Source organism: Danio rerio, chromosome 2 (assembly GCF_049306965.1).
Source record: "Danio rerio strain Tuebingen ecotype United States chromosome 2, GRCz12tu, whole genome shotgun sequence".
In the NCBI taxonomy this organism is placed as follows: Eukaryota; Metazoa; Chordata; class Actinopteri; order Cypriniformes; family Danionidae; genus Danio; species Danio rerio.
In genome coordinates, this window is record NC_133177.1 from 48,608,758 (window position 1) to 48,625,574 (window position 16,817).

General features: G+C 35.4%; 1 protein-coding gene across 12 annotated transcripts in view; it reads left to right on the top strand.

Moving 5' to 3' along the window:
* wdr47a (WD repeat domain 47a) overlaps positions 1-16,817 on the top strand; it is a 53,800-nt gene that overhangs the window by 10,213 nt on the left and 26,770 nt on the right. For all 12 annotated transcript variants that reach the window (XR_012394034.1, XR_012394050.1, XR_012394041.1 and 9 more), the window contains exons 5-8: positions 117-904; positions 4,141-4,258; positions 9,773-9,954; positions 14,009-14,251. Coding sequence is in view for 1 of the 12 variants with exons in the window: in XM_001922584.9 (XP_001922619.3) it covers positions 117-904; positions 4,141-4,258; positions 9,773-9,954; positions 14,009-14,251 (1,331 nt within the window). In the remaining 11 variants the exon portion in view is untranslated. The remainder of the gene's footprint in view (positions 1-116; positions 905-4,140; positions 4,259-9,772; positions 9,955-14,008; positions 14,252-16,817) is intronic.

Here is a 16,817-nt window from a genome sequence, read left to right on the forward strand (position 1 = left end):
ATTAACTTGTCGGAAAACTCATGGTAAAAGCATGTGTGAAGCGGACTTGAGCCATTTTGCACAAGACTCTTCTTTGCAGCTTTCTCACGCCTCTTTTCTCATCTGTTTGTGTTCAGCTGGAGCTGACCATGCAGGAGGCGGTCAAGTGTCTCCACGCTCTGGAAGAGTTCTGTCCATCTAAAGATGACTACAGCAAGCTCTGCCTTCTCCTGACTCTTCCCCGTCTCACCAACCATGCCGAGTTCAAGGACTGGAACCCAAGTACAGCTCGTGTTCAGTGTTTCGAGGAGTCCTGCGGTATGGTGGCAGAGTTTATCCCCGCCGACCGAAAGCTGAGTGAAGCCGGGTTCCGCGCCAGCTCCAACCGCCTCTTCCAGCTCCTGATTAAAGGTGTATTATATGAATGCTGCGTGGAGTTCTGCCAGAGCAAGGCTACTGGAGAGGAGATCACAGAGAGTGAGGTTCTCCTGGGTATCGACATGCTTTGTGGAAACGGCTGCGATGATCTCGACCTGAGTTTGCTTTCTTGGCTCCAGAACCTGTCGCCAAGTGTCTTCTCATGCGCTTTCGAGCAGAAGATGCTCAATATCCATGTGGATCGGCTTGTCAAACCAGCCAAGGCTGCCTACGCTGACCTGCTTACTCCGCTCATCAGCAAGCTCTCCCCGTACCCCGCTTCTCCTCTCCGCCGGCCACAGTCTGCAGATACATACATGTCTCGCTCTCTGAACCCAGCGCTGGATGGCTTGTCCTACGGCTTGTCGCAGGAGAAGAGAGGAGTGACGACTGATGGAGGGAAAACGTCACCCATGTCGCACTCCTTCGCTAATTTTCAACACATGAACCGCAGTGTGATGATGGAGAATTCAGGGTGTCACAGCATCTTCGAGGAGTCACCAGAAAGGTAAACGTCAACCTCTCGTATACCTGAATGAAAAATATAAACACAGTGGTCCCTCGCTATAATGCAGTTCACCTTTCGCGGTCTCACAAATTTCTTTAGTGCAATTTGACTTGTTTTTTTTACAGCACATCGTGTTCTGCGTCCAGATTAGCACATTTTGTTCTGCATCCTAATTGGCTAAAGACCACTGTCGATCAATCTCCTCCATGCCATGTCTCCTGTACAATACAGAATGGGTTCAGCTTGCCAAATTTACATACATTTTTGATCACTAGTAGTGTGACCATGTAGTACTGGACTGTATGTTTGGAAGTTTTCTCCCCAACAAACCCCATAATATCGAAACGTTCTGCATTATTAAAGGCACCCATGGTAGCACCCAAAAGGCAGAGGAAGATGATAACCATTGCTCAAAAAGTTGGACTTCTGGATATGCTTAAGGATGGTAGAAGTTACGAGGGTGTTTAAGCAAGAGAGAAAAGTGTGAAAATGTTCATGGCTGTCCGAGAAAAGTGTATAAAGTGTGTAGTGAGGGGTTTTACAGTCTTAAAACATCCATAATAATTGTAAAAAATAAAGCGGACTACTTCGCCTATTGCAGGCTATTTTTAGAACTCCCGCGATTAACGAGGGACCACTGTGTGTATGTATGTGTATATGTATATGTATATGTATATATATATATATATATATATATATATATATATATATATATATATATATATATATATATTATTATTTTTATTATTATTATTATTATTATTATTATTTTTTTTTTGAAGGTCAATATTGATGCTCCCTTAAGATGAATTTGGATACAGTGACTTGCATTTTAGATAAATTCTACAGTGAAAAACCCAAAAAGTTAAGGTAACTCAAAACGTTTGAGGGAACCGATTACAACAAACCATTTAAGTTCAAAAACTAATCCTAATGAGTACTGTGAACTTAATCCAATTGAGTAAATGAAGCAATTTGAGCACAGTAAAATACAATAAATGAAGAGAACTCGAACCAATTGAGTACTGTAAAACCAAAAAAGTTAAGGCAACTCAATCCGTTTGAGGAAACCGATTGCTACAAACCATTTGAGTTAAAAAAAAAGCTAATCTATATGAGTACTGTGAAATAACTGTATTTAAGCTGAATTAATGAGGTATTTAATTAACTCATTACCTTCAACACTGAGTTCAAAACTCTTTTCAAATGAGTAGGATTTACTTTCAGTCAATTTTGAGTTAACTACACTCATTTCCATTGATAAAGTTTACTGTTGGGTTTTACAGTGCAGTATCTTGCAAAATAACTAGTACTGTCACAAGTGCTGTCAATATCTACTGACTTCAAGGACAACACATATGCTTAATACAAAAATACACTTCATTGAACATGTACACATACGGTAGACAATTTATATACTATATAACTGCAGGTTAACTATGTTTATATATAATATCTTTAACTGTTACGGTTATTAGTAAATTAGTTAAAGTTATTGGTAAGTAATAAAGTTACAATAGCTAATATACTTAATTGAAATATATATATAATATAATTCTGAATTTGATTGTAATGCAGTAGTGTTGCTTTTTTTTGTAAAGCTGCGTTGAAATGATCATTATTGTGCAAAGCGCTATAGAAATAAACTTGAATGGAATTTAATTGATTTGAATATGGAAAGGACAAAATCAGCTTAGTTCTATAGATTCATTACACGCACATATTTGATTTGTATTGATTTTTTTTATTCATATAGATAAACCCCTTGAGATGTACCACCTCATTTTAAGGGGGTCCCACAATTAATCACATAATAATAAACCAAAAGGAAAAAAAACAAAATTACACCACATCCAAAAAAAGAAACCTTAACAAAAGGGAAAGTAGTATACACATATACATATAAATAGTACAAAAAAGATGTACAGGTCAGTGAACAAAATGACCACATAAACAACAACAGCATCCTCAGGAAAAACAAGTACAGTCAAAAGTAAAATATGACAGCAACGTTTGCTTAAACATATTCGATGCAATGGATCTAATATTTGCAGGTAAATTATTCCAATATATTAGACCTTTAAACATAAAAGCTCTTTTAGCAATAGGTTTTTTAAAGCAAGGAACAGAAAAATAAGTCTGAACAGAATGTCTTGATAATTTAAGGAAAAAAAATATTGTTGTAAATAATAAGGATTCTTAAAATGAAAACATTTAAATTAAAGCCAGTGAATATGTCGTCTTGTATGCAAAGATGGCCACCGCAGTAGATCATACATTATACAATGGTGTGTAATAAAAGAACAACCCAGAACAAATCTGCAAAGTCTATTATGTGCCATATTAAGAGGAGCAAGTTCTAATTTTGTTGCAGTCTGATAAACAATAACACAAAAATAAAAAATTGGAAATATAAGTTGAAGAGCAAATATTTGTAATGGCTTTGGAAATATTTTAAGCTGTTAATTAGTGGGTATGAGTAAGTAGTTTTAATGTTTGGTTTATACTTTAAAGGTCTGAAAACATTTCAAAGTTAAAAAAGATCGTCATTTAGAGCTGCTTTTTTCTTTTTCTTTCTTTGCAGAAACATACACTCGGTTTATATTAACAAATGTTTTAATTTGTTGTGATTTAAAAAACGAGATTGAAATCGAATTTTCAAAATTGCTAACTTTAAGAACAATGTTACATATTCATTGATATAAGTATTATTAACATTGATAATAATAAAAAATATCATTATAATGTTACAATTATTTCTGAGGTCTCACATGACACTAAGGACTGCAGTTATGGCGACTAAATTCACGTTTTAGAAATAAATGGATTTGAAGATATATTAAAATACAATTTTTTTTTCCAAATTGTTATACCATTGCAACTATAAAATAAAATGATAAGTAATAAAACAATATTGCACGATATTTTTTGTTATATTTTTGATCAATTAATGTGTGAGCATAAGGGACTTCTTTCAAAAACCTTTTTCATAATTATTGTTTATATATTATTTCTTAGTTATTGCATGGTACAGTTGTACAGTTTTAAGACTGTGTATACAAATATGACATGTGCATAGTGCATATTCAAGGTGGAATTAATTCTATGAAATTTTCAAGGGTGTGTTATAGAGCAGAATGACTTGAGAGCAAAATCTTTTGATGAGCAAAGTCATTACCGAGGTGTGTGTGTGTGTGTGTGTTTTAATCGGAAATGTTGATTATCTGGTCTTGCAGCTCCAGAACTGAAACTCCATCTGATAAAATGATGAGTTCACCCGGTCCTCAAAACTCTCGCCCGGCCTCTGCCCCAGGTCAAGATGCCCCAACACCTGGTTCTGAAGAAAAGAATGAGGTAATTTGTCAGTTGATATCTGTGGAACATTAGGTAATGCACTCAATGAATGCATGTTGTTAACAAAACACTGCACTTTTTTTTTCCTTTTGGAAATGATTTTGCAAGTCCCCTAGAGTTAAACAGTTGAGTTTGACAATTTATAAATTCATTAATTTGATTTTATAGGTCTGGCAGGAGCACTTTTAGCTCATCGTAGCTTAGCATAAATCATTGAAACAGATTAGACCAGTGGTTCTCAAACTGTGGTACGTGTACCACTAGTGGTACGCAGGCTTCCTTCTGGTGGTATGCGGAGGAATTGCTAAATAATTTGAGTAAAAAAATTAACACACTTTTAACCCTTTGACATGTACGATAACAACAGTGTGATCAGGAAATTGATTTTAATAGGCTAAAACTTTTATTTTATTTTCAATTTTCTAATGTTTGTTATGTATTCTATCATTTGAAGCTAATCCCCTCCCTATATTTGTAATAGTTGTTGGGCGCATATCCTGTATTTTTATATGTCTAAATTGACACGTATGGTTTATTGACTTGCTTTTGTAACACACAAAGCCTATAACACGCAGTAAGCAGATCTAATTTATAAATTAAATATGTAAATCCAAATCATACATTGTAAAGTTAATGTTTAGATTTCAAAGATATACAAATAAATCACATGCAATATCTATTTCGATTTTTTTTTCAAAAACATTTCATCTATGAATAGGATCACAAACAGCTCATATTAATATATGATGTCCATATTAATATATGATGTCCATATTAATATATGAGGTCCAAGGAACATTTCCAAGTTTTTTATGACTAGGCTACTATATGTTAATACTTTACATTTAAATACAGCAGTTTTCTTTTTACTTTTTAAGAACAGTGCCATTTTGATGAACTTTTAGAAGCACATTTTAGTTTAAACATTTTTTTTTTACCTGTAAGCATAGTGCAGTGTTAAAGTTCAAGCTATTTATTGTTTAAAATGACTGACAATAATAAATATTCATGATAATAGAAATTAATCTGCCTTATTTTTGAATTGTGCTGAGCTTTGGCTGCTTAATTAGGCCTACTACGCTACTGCATTTCAAAATATTATGGTGGTACTTGGAGAGACATTTTTTTGAGGTGGTACTGAGTGAAAAAAGTTTGAGAATCACTGGATTAGACCATTAGCATCTCACTCAAAAAAAATCCCATGCTCTAACACAGCGCTGTTACCTAGCTATCTAGCTGGGAACTATTTACAGGGACTGCGTAATGTCATTGCACCCGGTGTAGCCATGGTACGACAGAAAATTTCCTCGAGTATTTAGCCAGAACTTTCGATTTTCTGTCAGTCTTAGTACATAATGTAACTACAGAAGAGTCAAACGTTAAATAGGAAGTATAATGCTAATGGTCTAATCTAATTCAATGAATTATGCTAAGCTAAAAGGGCTCCCACCAGACCCAGAGATTGGCTAATTGATTAAAAAATGGTACTTAATGTGAAAAGTGGTGCTCAATGTGAAAAATGGTACTCAATGGAACTGATTCAAAAGCTGTTTAACTCTAGGGGGGTTGTAAAATGAGCTCTTTTCTTTATACCATAATTAACAATATAGAAAAACACCACTAAATGCCAAAACTGTGTATTTCACTCTGGCTTTGACTAAAAAAACAAACCTCTTAAAATTTGTAAAAGCAACATGTCAAACTCTGAAGTTCTGCTATCGGTTACTATCATCATGCTTTCTACTTGCCTGTCTGAGCATCAGAAGTTTGCATGTGTCCTCATGAACAGCCTGTAGTGGGTCATAAATAAATGGCAAGCTCAGCTACTGCTTTAGATTTATCACTTCATAGATGCAGAGGGCTTGGATTTGCTGTTGCCAAGCTGCAGTTGCTAAGCATGTGGTTGTGGGTGGATCGTCACTACAAAGATAGAATGGGGATTAATAAAGTGTGTTTTTATCTTTATAGATTGTTTAGATTTGTAGAGTTCTAGAATGTTGAACTTTATGAATTGTTCCTGTGTAGAGTTCTAGAATGTTCATGACTGTCAGAGGTTATGGTGAAAGAATTCTAGATAGTTCATCAGAAGTGCCCATTGTGTTTTCTGGAATTCTGATATTTAGTTTGCTGTAAGAGGAATATCAAAGTACAGTGGAATACTGATTTTAATTTAGTGTCGAGATACATTTGTAGGTTTAGTTAATATTAATTAGAACATTTTTACTTAGTATGTTTTATAAATGGTATGTTTAATTTTTTTTCATTTATGTATAGTTTTACATTTTTATTCTTAAATTCAAATGTATTCAGATCTTGTTTACATTTTTCAAGAGTTTTGGACAGTTTAACTGTAGTCTTCATTAATTAGTGTATTCGGAATCGGTACCATTCATTCATTCATTCATTTATTCATTCATTCATTCATTCATTCATTTTCCTTCTTGCTGTGAAGGTCGCTGAGGTGACAGTGGTAACCACTGAGCTGTCATGCCGCCGCATACAGGACCATTAAAAGTGCAAATAGCCGCACAGCTCCACACTTTCCTTCTGCTCTGTTTGACCTGTTACACACATGCACTTTAGCCAAAACAGCCCTTTTCTCTTCACACCTCTTGCCATCAAGAAACACACCCATCTTCCTTTTCTCAGTGAGCACACACACACAGCACACACAAGACGAGTTATTAGTTATGACAAGCACTTGAGTCAGTAAGTCCACATCCTGTGGTTTACAGTAAAGCCATGTGGTCTTACCAACTTTTATTCTTTTCTTTTTTGACATGACATAAAATTTAATTTAATTAAGGCTTCAGTAAATTTAGCACCTGAATCCACTCACTGGCCACTTTATTAGGTACACCTGTCCAACTGCTCGTTAACCCAAGTTTCTAATCAGCCAATCACATGGCAGCAACTCCATGCATTTAGGCATGTAGACATAGTCAAGACGATCTGCTGCAGTTCAAACCGAGCATCAGAATGGGGAAAAAAGGTGATTTAAGTGACTTTGAGCATGGCATGGTTGTTGGTGCCAGACGGAGTATTTCAGAAACTGCTTATCTACTGGGATTTTCATGCACGACCATCACTAGGGTTTACAGGGAATGGTCTGAAAAAGACTAAATATCCAGTGAGCGGCAGTTCTGTGGGCGCAAATGCCTTGCTGATGCCAGAGGTCAGAGGAAAATGGCCAGACTGATTCAAGCTGATAGAATGGCAACAGTAACTCAAATAACCACTCGTTACAACCGAGGTATGCAGAAGAGAGTCTCTGAACACACAACACGTTGCTCCTTGGGGTGGATTGGCTACAGCAGCAGAAGACCACTCTGGGTGCCACTCTTCTCAGCTAAGAACAGGAAACTGAGGCTACAATTCGCACAGGCTCACCAAAATTGGACAGTAGAAAATTGGAAAAACGTTGCTTGGTCTGAAGAGTCTCGATTTCTGCTGCGACATTTGGACAGCAGGGTCAGAATTTGGCGTCAACACAATGAAAGCATAGATGCATCCTGTCTTGTATCAATGGTTTAGGCTGGTGGCAGGGGTGTAATGGTGTGGGGGAAATTTTCTTGGCACACTTTGGGCCAATTAGTACCAATTGAGCTTTGTGTCAATGCCACAACCAACCTGAGTATTGTTGCTGAACTCAGTCCAATAAAGCACCTTTATGATGTAGTGACGAATCTGCCGCAACTGTGTGATGCTATCATGTCAATATGGAGCAAAATCTCTGAGGAATATTTCCAGTAAGTTGTTAAATCTATGCAACGAAGGATTAAGGCAGTTCTGAAGGCAAAAGGGGGTCCAACCTGTTACTACTAAGGTGTACCTAATAAAGTGGCTGGTGAGTGTAGTTCTCCCAAATTAAGCCTCAACTACTTCATCTTTGTATATCTAGAAATAGAAAATAATTGAATGTTAAGTTGGAGTATGAAAATTAACATCATTTTTTTTAAAGCTTTACTCATACTGGTACATTTAATAATTTTGTAATTTTATTTCACCTTCCTGTTTTATTGCATTCAAATGGTTTGGATGTTTTCAAAAAAATGTGGTTTGTTGCCAGTGGCCATCAGCCTTGATGTGTTGATGTGTTTGATTACAAAGACTCTGAGCTCTGAAAACAAACCAGTTTATTTCCTGTCTGGCTTTTTAATCTGGTTGTAATCGCTGTAGAGCTGTTATGTATTAAATCCTTTCAGCCGGCCAGAAAGTAACAATTCCTCAGTGTCTGTCTTCTCATAAGCTTTTAGGGTGAATTGGGAGCAACACAGTGTCCTAACTAGCGGTTTGACTGTCTGCAAACATTTAAATACCAGCCATTCATTTAAATATCAGCCACTGCACTCGAGGAAATAGTAAGGTTTACAATCTAATTAATGCATATTAAAACCTTTTATCATTATTAAAAATACATAGGCTGAGTGATTGATATTGTTGGTTTGCATTGAGTCACTGACTTTCATATTCAAACTGTTTGCTAGTTATTTTGTTTTCTAGGTCTTAGGTGAACTATCTGCTGAACCTAAGTAGGATGACAATAAATGTCGCATAAAATTGTGTTCAAACTAGAGGTCTGCATTCCCGTGGCTCTACCGCGGGACCCGACCAGATTTTTTGCGGCACGGGAATAAATTTTCGAATAAAGCGCAGGAGCGGTCAGTAACTGGTGTAGTAATTTTGGATGGGAGCGGGCGGTCTAACAATATCGCTCCCGAGTCCCGAGCGAGCGAGCACGCGTATGCGTGTTAATGAGAGAGCTTGATGCTGTGTTTAGCTTGTTTGTTGCTGTCTATACGTGTGTGTTTGTGTGCGAATGAGAGAGAGAACTTTGTGCTGTTTATGTGTGTGAATGAGAGAGAGCGTGATGCTGTGTGTGTGTGTGTGTGTGTGTGTGTGTGTGTGTGTGTGTGTGTGTGTGTGTGTGTGTGTGTGTGTGTGTGTGTGTGTGTGTGTCTGTGTCTGTGTCTGTGTCTGTGTCTGTGTCTGTGTGTGTGTCTGTGTGTGTGTCTGTGTCTGTGCGTCTGTGTCTGTGCGTGTACAGACAGCTTATTATAGGCTGTCTGGACTCTGTATGGCTGGGTGGTTTTTGTTCTGCCCCCTGCCCATTAGCGTAACGGGCGCAGCGGGTAAAAAACAGGGACAAAAAACAGTTGTCCCACTGCAGGTCAGGCAGAGGGACAACAAATGCTGAATATAAGCGGGAGAGGTGGGGTTCAGACTAAAACTTTGCAGGAGTGGGCGGGAGCGGGATTCAAAATTTAGTCCCATGCAGATCTCTAGTTCAAACTCACATTGGTAGCATGTAACACTGAATAAAGCACATAATCGGTACCTGAGGAGATGAATATTATAGCAGTTTATGGTGTTGTTTTGTTGCAACGTCACAGAAATAGAAACTGTTTCTAAAATAGAAACTTGACAGTTTTTTTAATTGTCTGATTTGCTGATATTTTGCGTGGTAGAATTGTTTGATTTTAGTCTCAGTTTATATCCGTCTTCTCTTTGTAGTTGCGGGACTCCACCGACCAGTTTCAGGAATATTACCGCCAGCGGTTACGTGTACAGCAGCATCTGGAACAGAAGCAACAGCAGAGGGAGCTCTATCAGCAGATGCTGAGAGAAGGCGGAGTCCAGCAGCATGAGGCCCCGCCCACTGCCAAGCACAATCTTACAGAAGCCTTCCTTACCAGGTGAGCCAAGCTCCACCACTAACATTACATTAGATATGGGTGATTGGGACTTATAACTATAATAATGATATTTTCTTGCATTTATTGTGATAACAATACTGTATAAAAATGATAGTTCATATGTATCTCCACAGACCATTTGTAGGTTTTAGTGTTATTATCACAAGAATGTATATTCTTATTGTGGGGAGCTTTTTTTACTGGTCTATTGTAAACAGTATCTCATTACATCATATCCAAAGTTTAGTGCTTATTCTAGAGCTATGCTTATGTACAACAAACCAGCTAAAGTTTACAAACACAGAGGAGCCAGGTGAAATCTGATGCTGTGAATAGTTAGAGAGAGGAAAAGGATGACAGGTTGAATTTCAAATGAAAGGCTAATGAGATGTAGATGAGACTGGCCTCAGGGTTTTACAGCTGGTGCATCGAGGGAACCTGAAGTGGGTGGAGTATTCCCAGAGGAAAACAAACACATACACACAGATGCTCGAAGACTGGTTTAACATTTACATGCATTTGAAACACATTAAAATAGTTTTTTATTTAGTACTAGAAGGGCAGTAATCTTATAAGTAGGTTTTACCATATCTCAACATTTTTAAAATTAATGTCATATGTACAGCTCTGAAAAAAAATTCGGAGACTAAGATTAAAATATTTGGGCGACTAAAGACAAAAATATTGAAGAAATTTTATATTATATTATATTATATTATATTATATTATATTATATTATATTATATTATATTATATTATATTATATTATATTATATTTTCTTTTTAGCTTTGTCCCTTTATTAATCAGGGATCGCCAAAGCTGAATAAACCGCCAACCTATTCAGCATATGTTTTACTACAGCGTATGCCCTTCCAGCTGCAACCCAACACTGGGGAACACCCATAAACTCTCATTCACACACATACACTACGGTCAATTTAGCTTATTCAATTCACATATACCGCATGTCCTTGGACTGTGGGGGAAACCCACACCTATTGTATTGTATTGTATTGTATTGTATTGTATTGTATTATATTATATTATGTTATATTATATTATATTATATTATAATATATTATATTGTATTGTATTATATTATTTTATATTATATTATATTATATTATATTATATTATATTATATTATATTATATTATATTATATTATATTATGTTCTATTATATTTATATTTTACATGTCTACATATTTATTTTAATTTCTTTTCTCCAATATTTCTGTCTTTGAAGTAATATATTTATTTTATTCTAATATTTAAGGTCTGAGAATGTGGACATTCATGTTATCATTTTCTGCAAATAAATGTTTTGAATGATAATATTCATATTTACATTTTGAAGACAATAGCTCAAAATTAGTGAATAGTTTCAAAAATACCACACAAATAAACATTTTATTTAATTATTTTTCCTTGAGCTGAATAAACATTAATTTCTGTGTTGTAGTTTATTGAAAATGCTTAATTGTATGATAATTAGTTCTTAATTTAATCACTTTTTAAATAAATGTTAACATCAAAACAGTAAAAAAAAAATAATAATAAATATATATATATATATATATATATATATATATATATATATATATATATATATATATATATATATATATATATATATATATATATATTTAAAAAAAAAAAAAAAATATATATATATATATATATATATATATATATATATATATATATATATATATATATATATATATATATATATATATATATATATATATATTTATAATAGTTTGTCCAAACCTTACAGGAAACATATTCAAATATATTCAACCGTTCAACTGTCCCTTTAGTCATTTTTGATCACTCTTCTCTTGTTTGGCTTTGATAGTTTTCTAGTTCTGTTGCTGTAGTTACGGCACAGTTGTAATACAGAGCCATAACAAAGGGAGGTTCTGGAACCATGCCGTGCCGTTCCACTGATGATGTCATCATTAAAGTCCTCAGCCATAAATAATGCAGCGGGACAGAGGGAAGGGGAGGGCAGATAAACATTCATTGTTCTGTCGACAGAAGCCGTACTGAGTTTTGACTGAACCCTAGTGCATTCATTTGATTATACTTGTATATTATGACAAAGTTATAAGTTTTGATGCCACATAAATAAAATGTGATCTAAAAAACACATTGGCTTTCTGCCACCTGCTTAAGGGGATTTTAAGGGGAATGCCCCCCCTTGACCACTGGGAAATGACTAGTTGTAAATGTGGGTGGTGTTTGGCAGAGATTAAGATGAATATCAAATAAAAGGCTAATGAGATGAACCTCAGGCTTCTGCAGATGGTGCCTTTAGCAGATTCACAACTTGAAGTGGGTGAAGAAATCCCCAGGGAAAAAAGGCTGAAAATAAGCTGTTTTGCACTTTGATGTTTATGTGATTAAAAAAAAAAAAAAAAACTCTGTGATCATCGGTGATGTCAGCTTAAAATTATAATCTTTTGAGCTAGTTTAAAGTTATTCCAAAGTAGCCAGACATTTAGCTTGAAATGCAAGATGTAAATCCTGTACATTAACAGTACTGTAGGATATGACCTAACAATTCAGGGAGGGAGGAGGTCAGATATACACTCATAAATCTGACATTTTTTGCATGTTTTTTTTCTTCCAGTTGTATTACAATTCACAGATAAGCATAAATGTGAGAAACTTGTATTTTTTTTTAAAAACTTGCAATTGCAAGAAATAAAATAAATATTATGTAAACACTAAATTGCCAACAATGTTTATATAAAATATATGATAGACAGGGGGTAGCGGGTAGATTTTAGCTCGGCCTCTTTGGCTGGTTGAAAATAATTTTCAAATTGCCAGCGCATTCGTCACTAATGATTAGAATTTTAGTTTATGACCATTTGTCAATATGCATACAAATGTTCTCCTAGAATCAAGAAGCAGCATGACTGACAAAAACAACAAAAGAAAGCATGTGAATACCGAATGAGAGGATGTTCATGTGCACGGTAATTATTATTATTATTATTATTATTATTATTATCGGTTCTCTTTGGTGTAGACTGAAAATAAAGCGATGCTCATTTATGAACAGTCCTGCTGTTTTAAAGCCAGGGCTTGAGATTTTTTGTAAGCAGCAGCGGTTGCTGCTTTCACTTTAACCATCATTTGAACAGATTATTAATACACCTAATTTAAACTGTGTGCACACGATAATCCTTTCATTTTCACACATAAAATGTTTTTCACCTGTTTTCTTTTGCTTAAATTAATGTTTGTTAATATGGTTTACAATGCTTTAATATGTTTTTTTGCATAGTTACTGGTGATCTGGGACCTTTTAGCCTGAACAGATCATTGTGCATAGTTTTAAAAACATGGGATTTTTTTTTAAATGTCAAATGTTCTTCAAAAGAAATTTTTTGTTAAATAAAATGTATGTATGCAGCTATATTTTGACACATTGTGGCTAGGAAATAATTAGTTGGTGGTGGTCGGAGATGAATTTGGTAAATAATTATAGTGTTGAGACCTGAAAAGTTATGTGAACTAAAACTGATTGCAATAAAAGTCATAGTGTCTATGAAGCCACAACCCACAAAAAAAGTTAAATAAACGAGGAGGCATGTGGAGAAAACTCAAAAATCAAATCAAGTAATTTAAGCATGCCAAGTCAAATTAATGCAATATATATTCCTAACAACAAAATGGTGAGTGGCTAGTAACAATGGAAAACCTAGCCACAGTGGCTGGTGATCAAAAAAGTGTCTATTACATATTACATAGTACATATCTTAAATTTGTGAGTTGATATGTTTTAATTCTGAGGAAAAATTTCAGAATTGTAAAATGAAAAAGCACTAGTTTAAACAGCCTTATTAAGTTATTGTAAGTTATTATTACCATTAAGTTGTAGATATTTCGTTTTGAATGTACACCCTCTAGTGGCGGCGATCTACACACAGTGGTTTTGAATACAAATTTTAGAATGCTTGTCTTTTTTGTCTACTACATGTATTTTATGGTCAGTAAAGTTGACTGTAAAATGTCATCTTTTTATGTGTGTGCAGGTCTATTCAGCGTCTGGAGGAGCTGAATGTGGGAATGGATGATTTAGGAGAAGAGGTGCAGGCTCTCTCTCAGCAGTGCAAAGAAGGAACTAACAGCAACGGTGAAGTTGGAGACGCTTCAGCTACACCACAGACACAGGATGGAGGTGGAGGAGCCAGCAGTGTGATGACCAGCACTCCTCAGAGGTCAGCGAGTCAATCCGGCTTTCCTCCGTCCAGCCAGTCTCCTGTACTGACCAAGAGGTGAGAGTAGGCCAGCTCTTTAAATCTTTCATCAGCTGTATCACTACGTCCTTAATTTAAGATTTAATTTGTGACACATTTTAAGCTGTAATATTAGCTTTTTTTAAAATGCAAATTAACTTAACGTTTTTCATGCACCTGTCACCTGTTTTGCAAGGTTCCCACTGGTCATGGAATTTCTGGAATATCATAGATTTTATTTAAGTTTCTATTCCTGACATTGAAAGCCAAGTCATGGAATTTTATGGATTTTTGTTGGTCATTTAAAATTTGACTTTCCATTTAGCAAAATATTTTGTTTCTGTCGCATTTCACTATTGCCTATTGTTATGATTTGTCTTTTTAGAGTCTAGAGTCTATTAGTCAATATTTAAACAGGGCTCGAAATTAACCTTTTTTTTTGGTAGCACCGGTGCTCCTAACTTCAACCACACAAAATTTTGTCGCACTCACCAAAAACTATGAGCACAGTTACTACACGGTTTATATTAACAGATTCTTTTAAAATTTTAATTGAATTGAATCAACTCTAATCAAAACTAACAAATAAACAAAAATCTGCATGCACTCACCGGCTTTGCAAGCACTGCTTGACGTGAATGAGATGAACTGAGTTACAATAATAACTGTGCTGTTCACGTCATCTTAATAGCAGTACACTGCAAAAAATTATTTTCTTGCTTAGATTTTTTTGTCTTGTTTTCTAGTCTAAATATCTAAAATTTCTTATATCAAGAAGCATTTTCTAGACAAGCAAAACATATTATCCTGTTTTGAGAAATAATATACCAATATTAAGTGAGTTTTTTTCCTTTAAACAAGCAAAATAATCTGCCAATGGGGTAAGCAAAATATTCTTGTTTTTTCTTTTGACGTAAGATTATTTTGCTTACCCCATTGGCAGATTATTTTGCTTGTTATAAGGAAAAAATCATTTAATATTGGCACATTATTTCTCAAAACAAGACAATTTGTTTTTCTTGTCAAGAACATTCTTCTTGATTTAGGAATTTTTAGATATTTAGACTAGAAACAAGACAAAAAATCTAAGTAAGAAAAGCATTTTTTGCAGTGTAGCGGTCTTTTCATGAGCTGCAATATTAGTTTCATCTCGGTGAATGCATGCTCTTTAGCAATAATGAACGCGGTGTCAATCGCACGACTCACAGCATCGTGATAATTAAATGAAGGATTAAATAACGTTAGAACATCTCATGCTTAATGCGTTGTGGCAAACACTGAAAACTGAATACCTGAAAAACACCTGAAAACTCCGTCCCACCGGCTTTACAGTGAATGCTTTAGTCATTTTCATAGCGGACTTTAACCACTGTAAGTCTTTTATCCTCTCTTCTAAAAAAGTGTAAATGCTGGATTAACGTTTATTACATGATCACTTATCAGATGTTCCATTATTTGTAATTTTAGGTGGTTTCTAAATCTGTCAGAGTTATCTTTATTCTCTCGTATCCAGACCTTTTCATTTTCGTGGCTGTAGCTCCGTGTCATCGGAACGGAGTGATTGACAGCTGATATTAACCAATCCGTTCGCGTTCTGTTCTAGAGCAGTGGACCAGTAAGTAGAGCTGAAGGCGGGACAAGCATTGCAGACTTAGTTTAATACAAGAAGTTGACATGTCAACTGTTTTAATTCCTGAGTGCTGCGATGGGTGTTTCTAGGTGCAAAAATGCATAATGCGTGAATGCCTCATAAATCCGCACATGTGGTGAACAATTTTGCTGTGAAAACTGGATGCACAACAGCAATTTTATGCCTGCACAAATGCTCCCAAATATAATTTTAGGTCGCATAGATAAATTATAGGCGCATATGTGACCAAAACGGTCACAATTTTGAGCCCTGTTAAAACATTATGATTTTGAACATCAAACAGCATAAGTTGTTTTGTTTTGCTAAAATTAATAGAAGTAAATGAGGCAGGAAGTCTTGACGCATTTATGTGAAGTTTATTTATAAACCGCTTCACGTGCTTATGATTGACCACGGCTGGTCCCGCCAATCAAATAAATCCAAAACACATAAATAACCGGATTTCCTTAGCTTAGTCATCTTTGTCTTGTAGATTCACTCCATCCACTCCGACTCCTTCCCCTTTTTTCTGGCATAGGTCCTGGCTGGCCCAGTTGGCGTATCTGTGTGGAGTTTGCATGTTCTCTCTGTGGTCTTGTGGGTATGGATGGAAGGGCATCTGCTGCGTAAAACATATGCATAATAGTTGGTGGTTTATTCCACTGTGGCAACCCCTGATTAACAAAGGAATAAGCCGAAGGAAAATTATGAATTCAGGGGATCTCTCGAGATCTACCTGACCTCAGACTCCCCTCTCTCCTGATGAAATGGGAGGGAGCTACAGGCTCGAGGATCTTCAGAGCTCAGAACTCTCTCCCGGGACAGCATGCCAAACACGCATTTACTTATAAATCATCAGCAAAGTGTGAACTCTTGAAGTTGCAATGGCTGCATTACTTTTAAGTGAAAAATAAGGTGGATAGGTCATGGAAATTCAGCTTTTTAGTATGTGAAAATCAGAGATAAGTCAGGGAA